Source organism: Nycticebus coucang, chromosome 11 (assembly GCF_027406575.1).
Source record: "Nycticebus coucang isolate mNycCou1 chromosome 11, mNycCou1.pri, whole genome shotgun sequence".
Lineage (NCBI taxonomy): Eukaryota > Metazoa > Chordata > Mammalia > Primates > Lorisidae > Nycticebus > Nycticebus coucang.
Genome location: NC_069790.1, coordinates 127,683,376 through 127,707,380, shown reverse-complemented (window position 1 = coordinate 127,707,380; position 24,005 = coordinate 127,683,376). Strand labels below are relative to the sequence as shown.

Sequence of the window (24,005 nt, the reverse complement as noted above, 5' to 3'; positions counted from 1 at the left end):
TATTCAATAAATGGTGTTGGGAGAACTGGATGTCTACATGTAAAAGACTGAAACTGGACCCACACCTTTCCCCACTCACAAAAATTGATTCAAGATGGATAAAGGACTTAAACTTAAGGCATGAAACAATAAAAACCCTCCAGGAAAGCATAGGAAAAACACTGGAAGATATTGGCCTGGGGAAAGACTTCATGAAGAAGACTGCCATGGCAATTGCAACAACAACAAAAATAAACAAATGGGACTTCATTAAACTGAAAAGCTTCTGTACAGCTAAGGAGACAATAACCAAAGCAAAGAGACAACCTACACAATGGGAAAGGATATTTGCATATTTTCAATCAGACAAAAGCTTGATAACTAGGATCTATAGAGAACTCAAATTAATCCACATGAAAAAAGCCAACAATCCCTTATATCAATGGGCAAGAGACATGAATAGAACTTTCTCTAAAGACGACAGACGAATGGCTAACAAACACATGAAAAAATGTTCATCATCTCTATATATTAGAGAAATGCAAATCAAAACAACCCTGAGATATCATCTAACCCCAGTGAGAATGGCCCACATCACAAAATCTCAAAACTGCAGATGCTGGCGTGGATGTGGAGAGAAGGGAACACTTTTACACTGCTGGTGGGACTGCAAACTAGTACAACCTTTCTGGAAGGAAGTATGGAGAATCCTCAAAGCACTCAAGCTAGACCTCCCATTTGATCCTGCAATCCCATTACTGGGCATCTACCCAGAAGGAAAGAAATCCTTTTATCATAAGGACACTTGTACTAGACTGTTTATTGCAGCTCAATTTACAGTCGCCAAAATGTGGAAACAGCCTAAATGCCCACCAACCCAGGAATGGATTGACAAGCTGTGGTATATGTATACCATGGAATACTATTCAGCCATTAAAAAAAATGGAGACTTTACATCCTTCGTATTAACCTGGATGGACGTGGAAGATATTATTCTTAGTAAAGCATCACAAGAATGGAGAAGCATGAATCCTATGTACTCAATTTTGATATGAGGACAATTAATGACAATTATGGTTATGGGGGGGGAACAGAAAGAGGGAAGGAGGGAGGTGGGTGGGGCCTTGGTGTGTGTCACGCTTTATGGGGGCAAGACATGATTGCAAGAGGGACTTTACCTAACAATTGCAATCAGTGTAACCTGTCTTATTGTACCCTCATTGAATCCCCAACAATAAAAAAAAAAAAAAAAAAGAAAGAAAACTATAGACCAATATCATTAATGAATATCTATGTAAAAATAATTCAATAAGATCTTCACAGAGTTCAACAACACATCAAAAAAATTACACAATATGATCAAGTTAGTTTTATCTCAGGGTTACAAGGCTGGTTCAACATACATAAATCTATAAATATAATACATCACATAAATAAAAAACAAAGACCATATAATTCTCTCAATTGATGCAGAAAAAGCTTTTGATAATATCCAGCATCCTTTCATGATCAGAACACTTAAAAAAATAAGCTTAGACAGGTGATTTCTTAAACTGATAGAGGTCATCTACAGCAGACGCACAACCGATATCATATTGAATGGAATGAAACTGAAAACATTTCCACTCAGATCAGGAACTAGGCAAGGGTGCCCACTGTCTCCACTGTTGTTCAACAAAGTAATAGAAGTCTTAGCCATTGCAATCAGGCAAGAGAAGGCAATCAAGGGTATGCAGTAGGGTCAGAGGAGATCAGACTCTTACTCTTTGCAGATGATATGATCCTATACCTGGAAAATCCCAGTGACTCAACTATAAAACTCTTAGAAGCAATCAAGGAATACAGCAGCATCTCAGGATACAGAATCAATACTTATAATCAGTAGCTTTTATATATACCAACAATAGGCAAGCTGAAAATATAGTCAGAGACTCTATTCCTTTTATTATAGTGCAAAAGAAGATGAAATATTTGGGAATTTACCTAATAAAGGGTGTGAAAGATTCTATAAAAGAATTATGAAACTCTGAAAAAAGAAATAGCTAAAGATGTTAACAAATGGAAAAACATACCATGCTCATGGCTGGGAAGAAGCAACATTGTTAAAATGTCCATATTACCCAAAGCAATATACAGATTTAATGTGATCCCTATTAAAGCACCATTGTCATACTTCAAAGATCTTAAAACAATAGTATTTTGGCTTGGGGCCGTAGTTCAGTGGGTAGGGCACCAGCCACATACACCAGGGCTGGCGGGTTTGAACCCAGCTGGGGCCTGCTGAACAACAATGGCAACTGCAACAACAAAAAATAGCTGGATGTTGTGGCAGGCACCTGTAGTCCCAGCTACTCAGGAGGCTGAGGCAAGAGAATCACTTAAGCCCAAGAGTTTGAGGTTGCTGTGATGGGGTAAAAATCAATACTTATAATCAGTAGCTTTTTTATCGACTTTTATAAATCAGTACATATAGCGAATAGCTTTTTTATCAGTTTTGTTAAACAGTCAACTCTATTTAACAAAATTGATAGACCTTTGGCTAACCTAACCAGGAATAGAAAAGTAAAATCCCTAATATCTTCAATTAGAAATGATAAAGGAGAAATAACAACAGATACCTCAGAAATTCAAAAAAATCCTCAATGATTATTATAAAAAGCTCTATTCTCAGAAATATGAAAACCTTCTTTGACACTCTGTCTCAAAAACAAAATAAACAAAAAAAACCTAGTTTTATATGGAATCAGGAAAAAACCTCAAATAACCATGACATTAGTCAGAAATAAAAGCAAATCAAGAGGTATCATGTTACCAGACTTCAGGCTATATTATAAATCTATAGTGATCAAAACAGCATGGTACTGCCACAAAAATAGAGAGGTAGATACATGGAACAGAATTGAGAACCAAGAGATGGACCTAGCCACTTTTTGTCATTTGACCTTTGATAAGCCTATCAAAAGCATTAATTGGGGGAAAGACCCCCTATTTAACAAATGGTGCTGGGTGAACTCACTGGGTGACCTGTAGAAGACTGAAACTGGACATACACCCCCCGCCCCCGAACCTTTAACCACTAACAAAAATTGATTCTCACTGGATAAAAGATTTAAATTTAGACAACAAACTATAAAAATACTAGAAGAGAGTGCAGGGATAATGCTTGAAGAAATTGGCCTGGGAAAATATTTTATGAGGACCACCCCCCCAGCAATTGAAGCAACACCCCAAAATATATTACTGGATTTTGATCAAACTGAAAATTTTCTGCACAGCCAAGAGCAATGTAAGTAAAGCAGACAGCCTTCAGAATGGTAGAAGATTTGCAGGTTATGTTTCTGACAAAGGTCTGGTAACTAGAATACACAGAGAATTCAAACTAATCAGTAAGAAAACAAATACCCCATTTCTTTGTGGGCAAGAGACTTGAACAGAAACTTCTCCAAAGAAGACAGCTGCATGGCCTACAAACATGTGAAGTAATGCTCAATATCTTTAATCATCAGAGAAATGCAAATCAAAACCACTTTGAGATAGCTAACTCCAGTAAGATTATCCCACATCATAAAATCCCAAAACTACAGATGTTGGCATGGATGTGAAGAGAAGGGAACTCTTCTACACTGCTGGTGGGAATGCAAGGTAATATGGCCTTTTTGGAAAGAAGTTTGGAGAATACTCAAGGAACTAAAAGTAGACCTATGGTTCGATCCTGCAGTTCCTCTACAAGGTATATACCTAGATAATCAAAAATCATTTTACAACAAACACATTTGCACCAGGATGTTTACTGCAGCCCAATTCATAATTGCCAAGTCATGGAAGCAGCCCAAGTGCCCACCGACCCATGAATGGATTAACAAATTGTGGTATATGTATACCATGGAATATGATGCAGCTGTAAAAAGATGGAGACTTTACTACTGTGTTTATTTGGATGGAGCTGGGACATATTCTTCTTAGTAAAGTATCTCAAGAATGGAAGAAAAGGTATCCAGTGTACTCAATACTAGTGTGAAACCAATGTATAATCATCTATACTTTCATGGGAATGATAAAACACAATTATAGTCCAGAAAGTAGGGAAGAGAAGGGAGAGGGGATGGGAGTGGGGAGGTTGGGAGGAAGGAAGGTCTTTGGTGGGACCTCGCCTAATGTGCACAATGCAAGGGTATATGTCAAAACTATTAAGAGTATAGCATTGGGGGCACCTGTGGCTCAAAGGGGTAGGGCATTGGCCCCATATGCCGGAGGTGGCGGGTTCAAACCCAGCCCTCGCCAAAAACTGCAAAAAAAAAAGTATAGCATAAATGTCTTAACACAACAAATAAGTAAGTGAGGTAAAGTTTATGTTAATCAGTTTGATGTAAGCATTACAAATTGTATATAAAATCAACACATTGTACCCTATAAATGCATTAATGTACACAGTTATGATTTAATAAAAAATTATAGGAACAATAGGTCACTTCCTTCTGCATGTGCTTTGCGTACAGTTTTGGAAGATATGCCCCATGGAGCATATTTTGGTTCGTCTGGAGACTGATTCCCGACCTGTGTCTCGGCGCCTGGTGAGCCTCATATTTAATTCCTTCCTGCCTGTGAACCAGCCGGAGGAGGTCTGGTGTGAGCGCTGCGTCACGCTGGTGCAGATGAACCCTGCAGCTGCCAGGAAGTTCTATCAGTATGCATACGAGCACACGGCCTGCACCAACATAGGTACTGGGCCCTGCTGTGTCTCAGTTTCTGTTATGTTTCCCTGCAAGGCGTGATATACTTTACCTTAAAATTTTTGTGAATATTTTTTTGAAACAGAGTCTCACTCTGTTCCTCAGGCTAGAGTGCAGTGTGTCATCATGGTTCATTGCAGCCCCAAACTCAGGGGTTCAAGTGACCCTCCTGCCTCAGCCTCCTGAGTAGCCGGGACTACAGGCGCCAACCACAACAGCCAGCTAATTTTTATATTTTTTGCAGAGATAGAGTCTCGCTGTGTTGCCCAGGTTGGTCTGGAAATCCTGGTCTCAAGTGATCCTCCTCTCTTGGCCTCCCAGCGTGCTGGGATTACAGGCATGAACTACTGCTCATGGCATGAAATACATGTGTATTTGGTGCTTGTCATGTTAATATGCTTCATGCTTTATACATTTCTTTAATGATTGTCCTTGAAATAATGCTTTCAACTATTCAGGATTATAATTTTACGATTAGAAAGTTAATTTTATAGAAGAAACACAAACTAATTCTTGATTATTTTAAATGTTTTAGCAAAGTTGATTCATGTTATTCGCCATTGCTTAAATGCCTGCATCCAGAGGGCAATGAGAGAGTCCCAGGTGGAGGATGGTGGTTGCAGCGGCGAGAAGGAGAACGTGAGCGTAAGTAGACTGGCCTGGGTCCAGTGAGCATGAGCATAGTGCCATTCTTTCCATGCCCCTTATGTTAGGGATAGTTTTATTTTCCATTTATTCCTTTAGTGTTATTATTTAAACAGACACAATGGAACCTCCACAGCTGATATTTCCTCACACTCACCACCTCCCTGAGTTGCCCTAATTCTCAGAGACAAGACATACACCACATATGCGTGTCAGTGCAGCAGCCTTGTTCCTTATGGTGACCACCTCCATATGCTGACCAGTTCGTGACTGTCCCTGGGGTGGTCGACTTACAGAGATTCTACTGTAAATTTTGGATGGTCGTAATAAGGTTTTTGAAAGAACTGCTGTGTGCCTTTTGGAGTTTGGGTGGGATTTAATACAGGAGAAAAAACTTCTCTGTGTATTTTGCCTCAACCCTGGGTGCAGCAGACTTGGATTGGCTTCTGGACTTTTCTGTGATGTGTGTTTCGGTGGGTATGGTGTGCTCAAAGCCACTGCCTAAGATCCTTCTGGAAACAACCAGACACCAATTACATCAGAAGGAAACGGTGTGTAAGACTAAGACATACTCATTACTTACAAGTGGCATCTTAAGCTTATCAAGGAACACTTAACGCTTATAGATATCTAAGGAACATTTCTGGATCATTTTGCAGTGCCTATCCACATTAGAAAACTGCACTTTAAAAGAAAATCATAAGCTAAGTGCCATAGCTCAGTGCCAGGGGCTGCGAGTTTGAGCCTTGCCTGGGGCTTTATAACACTTTAGGTCAATTTCTGAACCATTAGAAAAGACAAAGGTTTAGAGGTGTGTTGTTCATTGTATCCTGTACAAAAGGAAAAACATTTGTCACACAGGTATTCTCATCCTAGATTACAGCTGGATGAACTGAAAACTATTGGAGGAAAGATGCACTTTGTCACTGAGGTGATCTTATTCTGCAAACATTTGTGTGGCTTCCAATACATGTTTTTAGAGAGGCTTTTTTTCTTGCTGCTGTTTACTAAAAATGAAAGGTGTTCTCTGCGAAAATAAACACTAGGCCTCATCACTTAGGAGTCAGCATATTTTTCAAGCAGTTCTTTTGGGGAGAGGGGGCTTCCTCATGAACTCAGTAATGAGGCTGCTGTGCTCAACCTAGAGCAGCAGGAGTCACTCTGGCTTCAGAGTGAGCACCTTTGTCGTTGGGGTGTTTGTGTTGCTTTTCCAGCAATGGCTAAACCATTAGGAGTTTCTCTGGTTTTTGGATGTGATTGGCCATAACTCATTTCAAAGCATTAAGTGCATGTTGAGGTATCTGGCTTTATATAGAAACGGTACTTGTTGTTTTCTGTACCCTTGTCAGTCAAACTTGTTTTTCCTCCTGCTATCGTTTCCTGTTAACATTTGAGTAGACAGCACAAAAACACCAAAGCCTGAAATGAAATCATCCTTTTTGTGACATGGCAGCTCCTTTTGGGAAGCTGCCCATGTAGATTACTCAGCAAACGACAGTCACCTGACAGGTCCTCAGAGGGGCTGACAGCAGGTATTGCCAGTGTGTGTCCATTCCCGGTGACTGGCACACGGCTGCTATGGAGCAGCTCTGAATGGATGAGGGATTGGTTAGGGAGCGTCCAAAGTAGGGGTGATTGCTACGTACCACCAGCACATATTCAGGAAGATGTAAGGAGGTGTATTTCTTTTTTTTTTTTGTAGAGACAGAGTCTCACTGTACTGCCCTCAGTAGAGTGCCGTGGCGTCACACGGCTCACAGCAACCTCTAACTCTTGGGCTTACGCGATTCTCCTGCCTCAGCCTCCCAAGCAGCTGGGACCACAGGCGCCCGCCACAACGCCCGGCTATTTTTTTGTTGCAGTTTGGCCGGGGCTGGGTTTGAACCCGCCACCCTCGGCATATGGGGCTGGCGCCCTACTCACTGAGCCACAGGCACCGCCCAGGAGGTGTATTTCTTTAAAGCAAACCACAGGTGCTTTTGTCCTAATCTTTTTATTGATTGATTAATTGAGACAGTCTCAAGCTGTCACACTGGATAGAGTGCTGTGGCATCGTAGCTCACAGTGACCTCCAACTCTTGGGCCCAAGCGATCCTCTTGCCTCAGTTTTTCTATTTTTAGTAGAGACAGGTTCTTGCTCTTGCTCAGGCTGGTCTTGAACTCGTGAGCTCAAGTAGTCCACCTGCCTTGGTCTCCCAGAGTGCTAGGATTATAGGTGTAAGCCACCAAGCCCCGCCTGTCCTAATCTTTTAACCCTGTGAATAGGGTGAACTTTTAAAAATAAATTTACTTCTCCGGTAGAGATTCTAGTAGAGATTCTGAAGTACGGATAAAGTTACATTGTGACAAGTAAATTAACTTAATATTCTTCACATTTATGCTTTTTGTCTCTTAATTCTGAGTGTTCTTTTAAAAATAGTGCTGTTATCTTTTAATAATTGTTAAATAGGATTAAATTGTTCCACAGCAAAATTATTTATATCTTAGGTTCTAGACAAAACTCTGTCTGTAAATGATGTTGCGTCCATGGCAGGCTTGCTGGAAATCATCGTGATTCTCTGGAAGAGCATTCACAAGAGCATGGAGAACAACAAGGAGGCAAGAGTCTACACGATTAACAAGTTTGCCTCTGTTCTCCCAGAGTACCTCAGAGTCTTTACGGTAAGTCTGGGATCACTCTTGCAGACAAGACATGTCTCAATGGGTTTGTTCTGAGTTTAGCAAGGGTTCTGGGGTCTGTCTCCTCACCTGTGGAGTGGACAGGGTGGACACCACCTGTCCCCGTTTTATGCCTTCAGCACCCAGAGAAACGTCCGGGGTGAGCTCTCGATTCCTTTGTCCTTAACGGTTGGTGGTGACACTTCAGAATCCAGCTTGATTTGTGGAAGTGTGACAAAGGATTTTGTCAACATGAAGGTGCAGGGCAATGCCCAGTTCTGGGCAGTGTTACGGGGGCATCTGAGGGGCCTCTGTGAACAGGTGTGTCCCTGAAGAAAGCAAATTGTGTCTGTGTTCTCAGGCAAACAGAGCCGTGTTTATGGTTTATTTTTAATTGATAAAAACTATATATTTATTGTGTTCAAAATGTTGTCTTAGGGTGGCTCCTGTGGCTCAAAGGAGTAGGGCGCTGGCCCCATATGCCGGAGGTGGCGGATTCAAACCCAGCCCCGGCCAAAAACTGCAAAAAAAATAAAATAAAAAAATAATGATGTCTTGAGATTTATGTTTTGTGGGTTGACTCGACCAGGTAATCAGCGCACACTTCACCTCACACACTTGCTGTCATCTGTAGACTTGTGTTCGTGGTTCTCCTGAGTGTTCTGTCCATGGTCTCTAGCGCTAGGTCCTTAAGGTTGTGCTTCCCTCTTGGGCGGTTGTGTCCTAGACACCCCTAGTCCCACTGTGCCGATTTCCATGCAGGCAAAGGGGGCCTTCTCATGCTTCGACCTGTTTTCTTCTGAAGGAAGTTCGTATTTGAAAAGCAGATTAAAAAAAAAACTTAACAGGTAAAACTGTAAGTTTATTCCCAACAGTGAAGAAAGCATGGTAAATGATAAATACAGAGGCCATGGGACCGACCACCCTGTCCGCGATGCCCCTCTCAGCTCCCTTCTGCCCACTGGTACGACTTTGGGCTTATTTCTTGGTCATGGATCTGAGATGAAAAGCATGACCTGTCTGTGAAGGTAAAGCATCTTAGTTGCAGAATTTACCAGTAAATTAAAAAACTCAAATAAGTACTTTGGACTGAGAAACTAGCATTATTCCAGAATCTCAGAGGAAGTGCAGAAGCCCGCATAGGACACAAGGAGGGTTGGCAAATGGGCAGTGTGGTCCTGGGGGCTTGAGTTGGGGACACAGTTTGGTTACTTAGAAGGTTTCAGGGTAGAGGCATTGTAGCTGCTGGGAGCTCAGAGTACATCGTGTCCTCCACATGTAGGGTGATGTGGGGCTCCCCCACCATGTAGCTGGCTGTGAATCTCAGTTGACTTGTTGACATTGAGTAAAGGAAATATTTTCTTCCTTTATTAGGAGTTGAGGGTCAGGGCCAGTTTGCAGTAACTGAATAGAAATTAATTACAGATATATTTTGATTTGGGACCTATTTCTGTGTAATGTATATTTTTTGGAAAACAGTTATTTCTGTCTCCTTTACAATCTACTATTTGCTCATTCTCCCAGACAAGACTTTTTTTTTTTTTTCTTTTGTAAAGAAACAGGGCCTGGCTGTTTAATCAGGCTAGAGTGCAGTGGCATCATCATAGCTCACAGCAACCTTGCACTGCTGGGCTCAAGGGGTCCTCCTGCCTCAGCCTTCCAAGTGGCTGGGACTACAGATGCATGGCACCACACTGGCTAATTTTTTTATTTTTTGTAGAGATGGGGTCTGGCTATGTTGCCCAGGCTGTTCTTGAACTCCTGGCTTCAGGTGAGCCTCTTGCCTTGGACTCTCAAAGCACTGGGATTGCAGGCCTGTGCCACTGTGTCCAGCCAAGAATATTTCTTACTGAGCATTCTTGATGGAGGCTGAACCACTCTTTATTGTACTCTGTGGTAATAATAATACTGTGGCTACAATGTATTGAGTACTTAGCCAGTGTGCGGCCCTGTGTTAGGGTTTAGTGTGGTACCACCCACTCACTTTTTCCAGCACCTCTGTCCAGTCTGCAAAGGAAAAGTGAGTGCAGCCCCTCCCTCTGTGTGGGGCCCCCGCCAGGTGGCAGGATCTAATGGGTATAGATGGTTTGGTGGCTCCACGCCTGTGCCTTCCCCATTATACTAGAATAGATATGTTTTCTAAAGATATTCTGGCTCGTTTCATAAAATTTCCTCTGAATTGTTTTTTCTCTTAAGTTTTATGTTCAGTATACCAAGTGTATAATTAGTTTTTCAATGAAATCATTTCCATGACAGCGTGAAATTTCATCTATTCTGGTTACTGATGTATTCCCAGGATCTAGATTGGTATGTAGTATACAGCAGGTGCTTAAGAAATACTTGGGAAGTTGAAGAACGTTGTGTCAAACCTGGTGACCCTTGTCAAGAGCTTTTCTCTGCTCTGGAACATAAGGCTCAAGTTTTCCCTTTGAACATTGAAAGGCTTACTGTAGTTCTTACCGAGCAGCTTTGAAAATAAGTCATTATGAAGTTATGTGAGGAGGCTTTATATGTTTCCTAACCTGTAAATTTGCTTCATTAGTTTTCCTTTTTATGTTCATAGGATGATCGCTGTAGGATACCTCTATTCATACTAATGTCCTTCATGCCTGCGTCAGCTGTCCCTTCGTTCAGGTATTTGTTTCTTTCTTTCTTTCTTTCTTTTTTTGAGACAAAGCCTCAAGCTGTCACCCTGGGTAGAGTCCTGTGACGTCATAGCTCACAGCAACCTCCATCTCCTGGGCTCAAGCCATTCTACTGTCTCCACCTCCCAAGTAGCTGGGACCACAGGCGCCTGCCACAATGTCTGGCTATTTTTTGGTTGCAGCCATCCTTGTTTGGCAGGCCCAGGCTGGATTCGAACCCACCAGCTCAGGTGTATGTGGCTGGCACCTTAGCCGCTTGAGCCACAGGCACCAAGCCTATTTGCTGTTTCTTTCTTTTTTTTTTTTTTTGTAGAGACAGAGTCTCACTTTATGGCCCTTGGTAGAGTGCCATGGCATCACACAACTCACAGCAACCTCTAACTCCTGGGCTTAAGCGATTCTCTTGCCTCAGCCTCCCGAGTAGCTGGGACTATAAGTGCCCGCCACAATGCCCAGCTATTTTTCGGTTGCAGTTCAGCCTGGGCCGGGTTTGAACGCGCCACCCTCGGTATATGGGGCCGGCGCCTTACCAACTGAGCCACAGGCGCCACCCTTATTTGCTGTTTCTTAACACAGCAGTAAAGCCACATCCTTAGCTGCTATGTGTAGTCAGTGGATGCTGTGTGCAGTCCTTAGCTCCTTGCTGCTGCATTCTGTCCTCCCCTCCACATGGTAGGGAAAGGAGGATGTGGCACTGAAACTGCTACTTCACTCTAAGGTCTGTGGGATTGTTCTTAACACCTGGTGTGAAAATGTGATGTGCTGTGAATACTGAATACACCCAGAGTTGGAACCTTGGTGTGAAAAGAAGCATGTAAAATTCTGACGACGTGTTAAAATATTTTGGATAGATTAGGTTAGGTATGTCATTAAAATTCATTTTACCTGTTTCTCTAAAAATGTGAGTACTAGAAAACTTGAAATTGTATATATGGCTTGCTTTTGTGGCTGTAATACTTTTATAGGACAGCGTAGCTCTAGAGTGTTGGTTATTATCTCAGTAAAATTTATTTCTATGCATATTTATGAAAAACATGAATGCTTATGATGCTGGATAAGAATTTTCCCCCAAGATTAGGAAATCTAGTTCTAAAATCTGACAGCTATCTCAGAAATAGAAGGGTGTGGGCTCGGTGCCCATAGTACAGGGGTTACAGCACCAGCCACATACACTGAGGATGGCGGGATTGAAACCGTCCCGGGCCAGCTAAATAATGACAACTGCGACAACAAAAAAAAATAGCCAGGGAGGCGGAGCAAGATGGCAGCTGAGTAACAGCTTTCTTGCATCTGGGCACCGTGAGTCTGCGGAGATAGGACTCCAGGCATCTCTGGCTGGTGGGATCTGCCTATCATCACCCCTCTGAGGATACAGGGAGTCAGTGAGAGACTTCTGGACCCCAAGAGGAGGACTAAAACAGTGGAAAACCGGCAAGTGGTCGCGTGTGTTCAATCCGTCTAAACCCGCCTGCAACTGTAAGTTCAGTAGCAGCGAGACTGCAAACCAGAAAGGCCTTACCTGTGAACTGTTTTGGTGTCTTTGGACTTGGCACTCAGTTGAACTGCCTTGGGGAGAGCCTGAGCGGGAGTGCGGAGAACTTTGGCGGTTGTCTAGGGCCCCAGTCTGAGCCGCTGAGCCAGACGGAGCTAATGGTGTTTGGCGGTGGGTCACAGGGAGCCATTGTGAGCGATCTGCCCCAGCAAGCTCTGCCCTCAGGGTCGCAGAGCTAGAATTGGGTGGGAGCTGGTAACCCAGCGACCAAGTAGCCTAAGGGTGGGGTCTGAGCTGCCTTGCAGCCCTAACCCTCAGGGGCAGAGTGAGACCAGTTTTGGCACACTGGGTAAGTGGATAGCCACTTCACCAGTGATTCCAGCAACAAGCACTTTCCTGGGAAAGCTTCTGCTCAGCAAGTGAACAAGTTCAAAGTGCCTTTTAAGTGGGCTGAAGAGAGATTTAGGGTGTCTACCTGCTGGGGTTTGAGAAATCAGCACCCTCCAGTCGTATCAGAACTGTGATTAACATCTCATACCCCAGAAGACCACGTGTTGCCCAGACAATATTCAATAACATATACATACTGCTTTGTTTTTGGTTGTGTTTTTTTTTTTTTTTTTTTTTGGTTTGGTTGTTTTTTTTTTTGTTTGTTTACTTTGATGTTGTTGATGTTGTTTTGTTTTATAAGTTCAACCTTTTCCATACAGATCCTTTTTCTTTCTCAATTTTTCTAGTTTAATTATAATTTCCCATTGCTGTCTTTTTCAATAATTAGAACATCATTTTTGCTAGTGTTTCTACTGCTGTTATTTGGTTTTTCACCCAATTTTATCCCGTAAAGTTTTCTGTTTGCTTGTTTTGGTTTGATTTATAGCATTTTTGTCTTTCCTCTCTACTTGGTGGAGATGGGGTACTGTGTCTGATCAGGTTAGCAAAGAGCTGCTGACCTCAAGGGAACCACCCAACTGGGCACCCCCAGAAGGTGGGTTTTTTTAAAGGTTGTGTCCAAGTACCCTACTGTACACCTATATTGTTCTGTCTCCCTCTTTCTGTGCCTCTCTTCTTTTTGTCAATATTCCTTTTACCCACCCCCTCTCCTTTCTCTATTTTTCTTTTTTTTTTTTCTTATCACTCGGTCCTCCTTTCTTTCATCCCTTTTTTGCTCTTCAACCTTCTCACCCCTCTGGTCCTGTAACCCTTAGTCCACAGGCACAAGAACTTAAAGAGCAAAAGGAAGTGAAAGGAAAATTAGGACAAGGAAACAGATAAAAGAAACCACTGATAAGGAAGAATCAGCAGAAAACTCCAGGCAACATGAAGAACCAGTCCAGAACAACCCCGCCAAGGGACCATGAGGTAGCTACTGCAGATGATTCCACCTATGAAGAAATGTTAGGAATGACAGAAAGGGAATTTAGAATACACATGTTGAAAACAATGAAAGAAATGATGGAAACAATGAAAGAAACTGCTAATAAAGTGGAAAATAACCAAAAGGAAATCCAAAAACAGAATCAAATAAGAGATGAACGATATGAAGAATATAAAAAGGATATAGCAGAGCTGAAGGAACTGAAACAGTCAATTAGGGAACTTAAAGATGCAATGGAAAGTATCAGCAACAGGTTAGACCATGCAGAAGAAGGAATTTCAGAGGTAGAAGACAAAGTTCTTGAGATAACTCAGATAGTACAAGAGGCAGAAAAGAAGAGAGAGAAAGCAGAACGTTCACTGCCAGAATTATGGGACTTTATGAAGCATTCCAACATACGAGTTATAGGAATCCCAGAAGGGGAAGAAGAATGCCCCAGAGGAATGGAAGCCATACTAGAGAATATTATAAAAGAAAATTTCCCAAATATCACCAAAGATTCTGACACACTGCTTTCAGAGGGATATCGGACCCCAGGTCACCTCAACTCTAACCGAGCTTCTCCAAGACACATTGTGATGAACCTGTCCAAAGTCAAGACCAAAGAAAAGATTCTGCAAGCTGCCAGGAGTAAGCGCCAGTTGACCTACAGGGGCAAATCCATCAGAGTGACCGCAGACTTCTCTAATGAAACTTTCCAAGCAAGAAGACAATGGTCATCTACCTTTAATCTCCTTAAACAGAACAATTTCCAGCCCAGAATTCTGTACCCTGCTAAGCTAAGCTTCAAAATTGACGGAGAAATCAAATCATTTACGGACATACAAACATTGAGGAAATTCGCCACAATAAGACCAGCTCTACAGGAAATACTTCAACCTGTTCTGCACACTGACCACCACAATGGATCAGCATCAAAGTAAGAACTCAGAAATCAAAGGACAGAACCTAACCTCCACACTGATGCAAAAGATAAAACTAAGCAATGGACTCTCACCAAATAAGACGAATAGAATACAACCACACTTATCAATTATCTCAATAAATGTTAATGGCTTGAATTCCCCACTGAAGAGACATAGATTTGCTGACTGGATCAAAAAAACACAAGCCATATATTTGCTGTCTGCAAGAAACACACCTGGCTTCAAAAGGCAAATTAAAGCGAGTCAAGGGTTGGAAGACAATTTTTCAGGCAAATGGAATTCAGAAGAAAAGAGGAGTCGCAATCTTATTTTCAGATAAATGTGGATTTAAAGCAACTAAAGTCAAAAAAGATAAAGATGTTCACTTTATATTGGTCAAAGGAAAAATACAAGAAGACATTTCAATTCTAAATATCTATGCACCCAATTTAAATGCTCCCAGATTCTTGAAACAGACCTTACTCAGTCTGAGCAATATGATATCTGATAATACCATCATAACAGGGGACTTTAACACTCCTCTTACAGAGCTGGACAGATCCTCTAAACAGAAATTAAACAAAGATATAAGAGATTTAAATGAGACCCTAGAACAACTGTGCTTGACAGACGCATATAGAACACTCCACCCGAAAGATAAAGAATATACATTCTTCTCATCACCCCATGGAACATTCTCCAAAATTGATCATATCCTGGGACACAAAACAAATATCAACAGAATCAAAAGAATTGAAATTTTACCTTGTATCTTCTCAGACCATAAGGCACTAAAGGTGGAACTCAACTCTAACAAAAATGCTCGACCCCACCCAAAGACATGGAAATTAAACAATCTTCTGTTGAATAACAGATGGGTGCAGGAAGAGGTTAAACAGGAAATCATTAACTTCCTTGAGCATAACAACAATGAAGACACAAGTTACCAAAACCTGTGGGATACTGCAAAAGCAGTTTTGAGAGGAAAATTCATCGCTTTAGATGCCTACATTCGAAAAACAGAAAGAGAGCACATCAACAATCTCACAAGAGATCTAATGGAATTGGAAAAAGAAGAACAATCTAAGCCTAAACTCAGTAGAAGAAAAGAAATATCCAAAATCAAATCAGAGATCAATGAAATTGAAAACAAAAGAATCATTCAGAAAATTAATGAAACAAGGAGTTGGTTTTTTGAAAAAATAAATAAAATAGATAAACCATTGGCCAGACTAACGAGGAATAGAAAAGTAAAATCTCTAGTAACCTCAATCAGAAATGATAAAGGGGAAATAACAACTGATCCCACAGAGATACAAGAGACCATCTCTGAATACTACCAGATACTCTATGCCCAGAAATTTGACAATGTGAAAGAAATGGATCAATATTTGGAATCACACCCTCTCCCTAGACTCAGCCAGGAAGAAATAGAGCTCCTGAACAGACCAATTTCAAGCACTGAGATCAAAGAAACAGTAAAAAATCTTCCAACCAAAAAATGCCCTGGTCCAGATGGCTTCACTCCAGTATTCTATCAAACCTTCAAGGAAGAGCTTATTCCTGTACTGCAGAAATTATTCCAAAAAATTGAGGAAGAGAAATCTTCTCCAACACATTCTATGAGGCAAACATCACCCTGATACCAAAACCAGGAAAAGACCCAAACAAAAAGGAGAATTTCAGACCAATCTCACTCATGAATATAGATGCAAAAATCCTCAACAAAATCCTAGCCAATAGATTACAGCTTATCATCAAAAAAGTCATTCATCATGATCAAGTAGGCTTCATCCCAAGGATGCAAGGCTGGTTTATCATACGCAAGTCCATAAACGTTATCCACCATATTAACAGAGCCAAAAATAAAGATCATATGATCCTGTCAATAGACGCAGAAAAAGCATTTGATAAAATCCAGCATCCTTTTCTAATTAGAACATTGAAGAGTATAGGCATAGGTTGCACATTTCTAAAACTGATTGAAGCTATCTATGACAAACCCACAGCCAATATTTTGGAGTAAAACTCAAAGCTTTTCCTCTTAGAACTGGAACCAGAGAAGGTTGTCCTCTGTCACCTTTACTATTCAACGTAGTGCTGGAAGTTCTAGCCAATACAATTAGGCAAGACAAGGAAATAAAGAGAATCCAAATGGGAGCAGAGGAGGTCAAACTCTCCCTCTTTGCTGACGACATGATCTTATACTTAGAGAACCCCAAAGACTCAACCACAAGACTCCTAGAAGTCATCAAAAAATACAGTAATGTTTCAGGATATAAAATCAATGTCCACAAGTCAGTAGCCTTTGTGTACACCAATAACAGTCAAGATGAGAAGCTAATTAAGGACACAACTCCCTTCACCATAGTTGTGAAATACCTAGGAATTTACCTCATGAAGGAGGTGAAGGACCTCTATAAAGAAAACTATGAAATCCTCAGAAAGGAAATAGCAGAGGATATTAACAAATGGAAGAACATAACATGCTCATAGATGGGAAGAATCAACATTGTTAAAATGTCTATACTTCCCAAAGCAATCTACCTATTCAATGCCATTCCTATCAAAATACCAACATCGTACTTTCAAGATTTGGAAAAAATGATTCTGCGTTTTGTATGGAACTGGAAAAAACCCCGTATAGCTAAGGCAGTTCTTTGTAACAAAAATAAAGCTGGGGGCAGCAGCAGTACAGATTTTAGTCTGTACTATAAAGCCATAGTGATCAAGACAGCATGGTACTGGCACAAAAACAGAGACATAGACACTTGGAATCGAATTGAAAACCAAGAAATGAAACTAACATCCTACAACCACCTAATCTTCGATAAACCAAACAAGAACATACCCTGGGGGAAAGACTCCCTATTCAATAAATGGTGTTGGGAGAACTGGATGTCTACATGTAAAAGACTGAAACTGGACCCACACCTTTCCCCACTCACAAAAATTGATTCAAGATGGATAAAGGACTTAAACTTAAGGCATGAAACAATCAAAATCCTCCAAGAAAGCATAGGAAAAACACTGGAAGATATTGGCCTTGGGAAAGACTTCATGAAGAAGACTGCCATGGCAATTGCAACAACAACAAAAATAAACAAATGGGACTTCATTAAACTGAAAAGCTTCTGTACAGCTAAGGAGACAATAACCAAAGCAAAGAGACAACCTGCAGAATGGGAAAGGATATTTGCATATTTTCAATCAGACAAAAGCTTGATAACTAGGATCTATAGAGAACTCAAATTAATCCACATGAAAAAAGCCAACAATCCCATCTATCAATGGGAAGAGACATGAATAGAACTTTCTCTAAAGATGACAGACGAATGGCTAACAAACACATGAAAAAATGTTCATCATCTCTTTATATTAGAGAAATGCAAATCAAAACAACCCTGAGATATCATCTAACCCCAGTGAGAATGGCCCACATCTCAAAATCTCAAAACTGCAGATGCTGGTGTGGATGTGGAGAGAAGGGAACACTTTTACACTGCTGGTGGGACTTCAAACTAGTACAACCTTTCTGGAAGGAAGTATGGAGAAACCTCAAAGCACTCAAGCTAGACCTCCCATTTGATCCTGCAATCCCATTACTGGGCATCTACCCAGAAGGAAAAAAATCCTTTTATCATAAGGACACTTGTACTAGACTGTTTATTGCAGCTCAATTTACAATCGCCAAAATGTGGAAACAGCCTAAATGCCCACCAACCCAGGAATGGATTAACAAGCTGTGGTATATGTATACCATGGAATACTATTCAGCCATTAAAAAAAATGGAGACTTTACATCCTTCGTGTTAACCTGGATGGAAGTGGAAGACATTATTCTTAGTAAAGCATCACAAGAATGGAGAAGCATGAATCCTATGTACTCAAGTTTGATATGAGGACAATTAATGACAATTAAGGTTATGGAGGGGGGAAGCAGAAAGAGGGACGGAGGGAGGGGGTGGGGCCTTGGTGTGTGTCACACTTTATGGGGGCAAGACATGATTGCAAGAGGGACTTTACCTAACAATTGCAATCAGTGTAACCTGGCTTATTGTGCCCTCAATGAATCCCCAACAATAAAAAAAAAAAAAAGAAAGAAGAAAAAATAGCCAGGTGTTGTGGTGGGCACCTGTAGTCCCAGCTACTCAGGAGACTGAGGCAAGGGAATTGCTTAAGCCCAAGAGTTTGAGGTTGCTGTGAGCTGTGACGCCACGGCATAGTGAGAGTCTGTCCCCCCCCCCCCCAAAAAAAAAAAATAAAACAGGAAAAGTAAATTTAAAAAGAAGAAGAAGAAATAGAAGGGTGTGGGGGTTTGTGGGGTTGGCATGGCCCAAAGCTGGTTTGTTTTCACTGTGGGGCTCAGCTGAGCAGTGATTGTGGGAAATGGCATTCTGACTCCTCCTTGGAGAGTGTTTTGCGGTTGGTCTTACCTTTTGGCAAGTGGGCGAATTGTTTAAATATGAGATCGATGTGATTATTTCTGACCTTTCAGCTGCAGTGTGATTCCCACCCTGAGAAGCCAGGAGGAAGGCACGGTAGATAAGAGCTGCTGCACTTTGCTGGACTGCCTGTGTGCCTGGGGGCAGGTGGGGCATGTTCTGGAGCTCGTGGACAACTGGCTGTTGGGGGAGTACCCCCAGACCAAGGTATGTTCCTGTCGTGTTTCTTTAAAACATGGTGAATGAGAAGAGCTGTGTATTAGAAGTCATAGGCTTTTCCAGGATGTATGTTTTAGTTATCAGTTTATCCCTCTCCTTTCTTTCAGAGCAGTGCAGCTTCTAAACGTAAAGTGCGAATCCATGATACACGCCCAGTAAAACCTGAATTAGCCTTGGTTTACATAGAATATTTGCTGACCCATCCAAAGAATCGAGAAATTCTGCTCTCTGCTCCCCAGAAGAAACTTAACAACCTTTTGAAAACACTTGGGGCATCAAAGGTAACTTTTACCCTGGAAGTCGAGTGATGTTGTGCGATAGCAGGAACAGTGAAGCAAGATGCAGACTCCCTGTGTCCCTGGTACTGTGCAGTTGTTTGGGCCAGAAAGGAACAGAGAGTTATCTCATCCACCCTTTTCAGGGGCCTGAAGCCTATTTTCCCAACTTTTCTCTTTTCCATGAAGACAGAATCTGGGGCTCTGGCTAAGACCGTTGGGGCCCTGGGCTCAGGTGGACAGCTGTGTTCTCTGCTTTACACACACGTCTCTGTGCTCTGCTCCTGCCATCCACGTAAACCACCCTCTCCCTTTGATGTCCTTGACAGTGCTTTCCAGGAAGGTTTGGAGAGTGTTGTCATGCGATCTCCCTGTGCACTCAGTTGTGTCATGTCCCCATCCCTGGACCTGCTTATGCCATCACATCCAGGGCTCCTGACAGCCTCTAGTCCCTGCTGCTCTTGTGTCTGGTTGTCTCTGAGGCAAAGCTTCATTTGAGCAGTGCCAAGCATGAGTTGGGAGGGGCACAGAGGTTGCAGGCATAGGAGGTGGACAGGGTAGTGCCCAGATCTGGGCAGGGACTATGGATGGTACTCTTGAGTGGACGTGGGTATGTTTACCTGGCATCCACCCAGGGGCTCACATCCAGGTGTGGTCAGCAGAGATTGGCCTCTGCCAGAGCTGGTGTCTTTCTGGTTCACCTGTGGGTTGGTGCTTCCGAGTGTGCTGGCCACCTGGGTGTCCTGGTGACTTATGGGTTTCTCTGTTACAGGCAGATCTGGAGTCGCTTCTGCAGATGCCAGGTGGGAAAGTGCAACGCTTCAGCGAGGCAGCGGCCCTGCGAGCTTTCTGTCTCCACTGTCGGCTGAGCATCCATCTGCAGCACAAGGTGCGCCTGCTTCTGTCCCCGTGGGTACGCGGCGCAGCCGCAAAGCCTCTTCACTACTGATTTATCTTTTCCTTGTTGGACAGTTCTGCTCAGAAGGAAAAGTTTATTTGTCCATTTTGGAAGAGACTGGCTTGTGGTTAGAAAGCAAAGTTTTGTCTTTTATTCAAGATCAAGAAGAAGAGTATCTGAAGCTTCACAGAGTTGTGTATCAGCAAATTGTTCAGGTGAGAAGGCTTCAGACACAGAGAGCTTCTCTTTACAAGCTTGTCCTATTATTTCAGGATTTCATTTTCTACTGTAAGGTGGGAATTTTAGACATCAGCGTTACTCTGGTAAATACTTGTAGTGGCATTTAAATAGACTATTTTCTTACAAAGCATGAACTGCATAATTTTATACATTGCATGTAATAGGTGTTTAGTTATGTTTTTGGAATTACATAAAATCTGTTACTAGATTTCTTATGGCAACTCAAATGAAAATTAATATATCTCTGTGGAAATTCCTTTGTGAAACATCTTTGTAAATATCTTTTTGTGAGGTAACTAGTACATCAGGTATGAAAGGATCTGTCAGGCAGATTTGTGCCCTTTCTTAAGGCGTTTGTTGGTGAGTCACACCTGTGTCTTCCAGACCTACCTGACCGTGTGCAAAGATGTGGTTATGGTCGGCCTTGGCAGCCGTCAGTTCCAGGGACAGATCTTGCGGCAGAGTCTGGGGATCATGCAGACAGGTACAGGTGCCTCATTTCCTAAAAGAGGTTTCAGAGCCGCGAACACCCAGAGCCTCTCCCCCTTTCCACGCAGTGCTGTGCTAGGCCCTCAACTTCTAAGAAACAGGTATTTGATACACTCAAAGTATGTGTCAGGAAGGGATTATTGGCTGACGTGGCCGGTTGTAGCACCCAGCATTTCTCGTGGGGCCTTTGGGTTCTGCCTCTCCTTGCTGTACTCCTTGCTGGCAGATCTCCCCATGGGCGGGCCCTGGCTGGCCACACACCCCTGCTGGAGGTCGGGAGTTGTTGATGTCCCCTGAGGCCACAGGGAAGGATCAACACAGGGTAGCCCCCCAGGGAAGGAGCAACACAAGTCCCTCCCTTCTCCTGGGAAAGGGCGACATGGAGTGACCCTGACAGCTGATGACATGGTGCCAGGCGTGCTCCCCACCCAACCCTGGATCAGACTTCTGAGGGAGCAGGAGGGCAGCCCCCAAGCCACCTGGGTGGGCAGTGAGCACATGATCACTTGCTCAGTCTCTGGCAAAGACAAGTGCTCCTGACCTGGGGCCCACCCTGGTCTCCTGACCCCCACCCCTGACAGCAAGGCTTTTGCCCCACTGCCCCTATGGTGTAGGTGGGTGGGGTGCGGACTTGTCTCTGTGTGGTTTTTACTCAGTGTCGCACTGCTGCGTTGGAATCTCACCGTAGAAGTCTAGAAGCTTCAACTCTTGATGTTCACATTTCCTTAAGCCTAGATATTGGTTAGAAAATGATAACATCTAGTAAATTCAACATTAAGTTTTGAAAATTGGATTCAGTAAGTCTGTAGTTCGGTTTTTAGTTAATTTGCCTGTAGCCTTTTGCCAGAGGTGTCTTCTGTTAGGGACCCCGCAGCATTTCCTCTCTTCTCCTCATGCTGCCACTGAAGTCAAGTGGTGAGGACCCTGGAGCAGGATGCCAGTCCATGTCTTAAAATTAATATTTAATTAGAAGCTGGATTTCAGGCTGGGCATGGTGGCTCAGGAGTTCGAGACCAGCCTGAGCAAGAGTGAGACCCCATCTCCACTAAAAATAGAAAAATTAGCAGAGCACTGTGGTGGGCACCTGTAGTCCCAGCTACTGGGAGGCTGAGGCAGGCAGATCACTTGAGCTCAAGAGCTTGAGGTTGCTGTGAGCTGTGACGCCATGGCACTCTACCCAGGGCAACTCTGTCTCAAAAAAAAACAAAAAGAAAGAAAGAAAGAAAAATGTGTACTGGTTTTAACTAAATTGTGGGATTAAATAACTGATTTTTTTTTTTTTTTTAGTGAAGGGATTTTTTTATGTTTCATTGCTTCTTGACATTCTGAAAGAGATAATTGGAAGTCCCTTGGTTCAGAAAACAGATTCAGATGAAGAAGTTGCAACACTGTTTGATATAGTCCAGAAAGTGTTTCAGAAAATGTTGGAATGTATCGCATGGAGCTTCAGGAAGCAGCCTGAAGATGGGCTGCAGGTACCGAGGTCTTCCTGGGGATGGATTGCTAGATGGGGTTGTAGGGGCTGGAGCAGGTGAAGACAGAGGCTGCCACGTGCAGGCAGACACAGGGAGCTTGTTTTGTATGCGCTTGGGTGACACACAGTGGTATAACAAGTTCTAGGTGGCGTCCCTTGTGTGGCCCAGGTGCTGTCCCTCCTGATGTACCACACTCTGGCCAGAGAGGCCCAGAACTCTAGCCATTTCACATTCTGCTTATCAGAAACAGGGTTTCATGAGCTCAGGTCATAAACAGCAAGACAGGAGGCAGAGGCCCTGAGGGCTCAACTGTTATTTCACAGAATTTTCCAAATACATTTTGACAGTGTTACCTTTGATTATTTGTAGAGTAGCAGAGGCCTTGCCCAGGTGAAATGCTGACTCCCATCATGGGTTATGCTCCCCCTGTGTGTTGAACTTCCTTTAGTTCCCTTGTGCTCCTGAAGACTAATGTGAAGTCAGATTATCGTGTAATCAATTCATAAAGAAAACCTGCATGCTGCATTTATATAACGTCATGTCCTCTCCTGAACAAAATCATATTGCTATCAGAGAAAGCTATTATTTTTTCTAGGTAGTAGTTTAAAAATACCAATAAGCTATTATTTTTTACGACGATTTTAAAAATTACTTAAATAGGAGGCTGTTCATGGAATGTTGAAACACTTTCGGTGTTTTTCTGTCGTTACCTAAGGTAATTGAAGGTTGTTGGCTGTATATTTTTCTAGTCTAGTTCATTTTTAATTCAAATTAATTTCATAAGTTCCTTTTTTCTTTTTTTGGCCGTGGATGGGTTTGAACCTGTCACTCCGGCATATGGGGCTGTCGCCCTACCCCTTTGAGCCACAGGTGCCACTATGTTCCTGTTTTTCTTTCTTTCTTTTTTTTTTTTTTGTGCAGTTGTGGTATGTTCCTGTTTTTGATGAGTTGTTTACGTAATTCGTGCAAAAACCTTTTAATTTTCCCCTCAAACCTTTCATGGTTGGCTGGCTGGTGCCTTGCTTGGCCTCGTTAGTGCCTACACTCCCCCCCGCCCTCCTTTTGATGCCTCTGCTCTAGAAGGGATTTCTTTGCTTTGAGGGAAGGAGTGTCATGACGGGGTTCCCTGTGGGCTTTGGCTGGGGGGTTTGAATCAGCAAGAGAGAAACGAATACTGGAATCAGGAGGAAAGGGCAGTAAGAATACTTATTTTACATGTCTTTTTGGCTTTTTAAAAACTGATGTGCTTTCTTATAGCTCCTGTATTCTGTCCAAACCCCTCTTTACAAATTCATCACCACCGTTCAGTCTTGGCACACAGACACTCCAGTGCACCATGGTGTGCTCTCGACGCTGATCGCTGGGCCCGTGGTTGAGATAAGCCACCAACTGCGGAAGGTGAAGCATGTTGCTCTAGAAACTGCTGTGTCACTTGACGAGACCAGCAGCACAGTTTTAAGCTACTCAGAGTTTAAGAACTCTAACTTGAGTGACTGGTATGCTTTCTTACAGCTTACATGAGATGGTACCTCATG

The 24,005-nt window shown here is 42.5% G+C and overlaps 1 protein-coding gene across 2 annotated transcripts in view; it reads left to right on the top strand.

Annotated features, from left to right (window-relative positions):
* Positions 1-24,005, top strand: part of NCAPG2 (non-SMC condensin II complex subunit G2) — an 83,924-nt gene that overhangs the window by 44,938 nt on the left and 14,981 nt on the right. For both annotated transcript variants that reach the window (XM_053553553.1, XM_053553552.1), the window contains 11 exons: positions 4,476-4,698; positions 5,245-5,354; positions 7,842-8,015; positions 10,576-10,646; positions 18,928-19,081; positions 19,201-19,374; positions 20,141-20,257; positions 20,341-20,481; positions 20,891-20,990; positions 22,283-22,470; positions 23,728-23,868. In XM_053553553.1, coding sequence (XP_053409528.1) covers positions 4,476-4,698; positions 5,245-5,354; positions 7,842-8,015; positions 10,576-10,646; positions 18,928-19,081; positions 19,201-19,374; positions 20,141-20,257; positions 20,341-20,481; positions 20,891-20,990; positions 22,283-22,470; positions 23,728-23,868 — 1,593 coding nt within the window. The remainder of the gene's footprint in view (positions 1-4,475; positions 4,699-5,244; positions 5,355-7,841; positions 8,016-10,575; positions 10,647-18,927; positions 19,082-19,200; positions 19,375-20,140; positions 20,258-20,340; positions 20,482-20,890; positions 20,991-22,282; positions 22,471-23,727; positions 23,869-24,005) is intronic.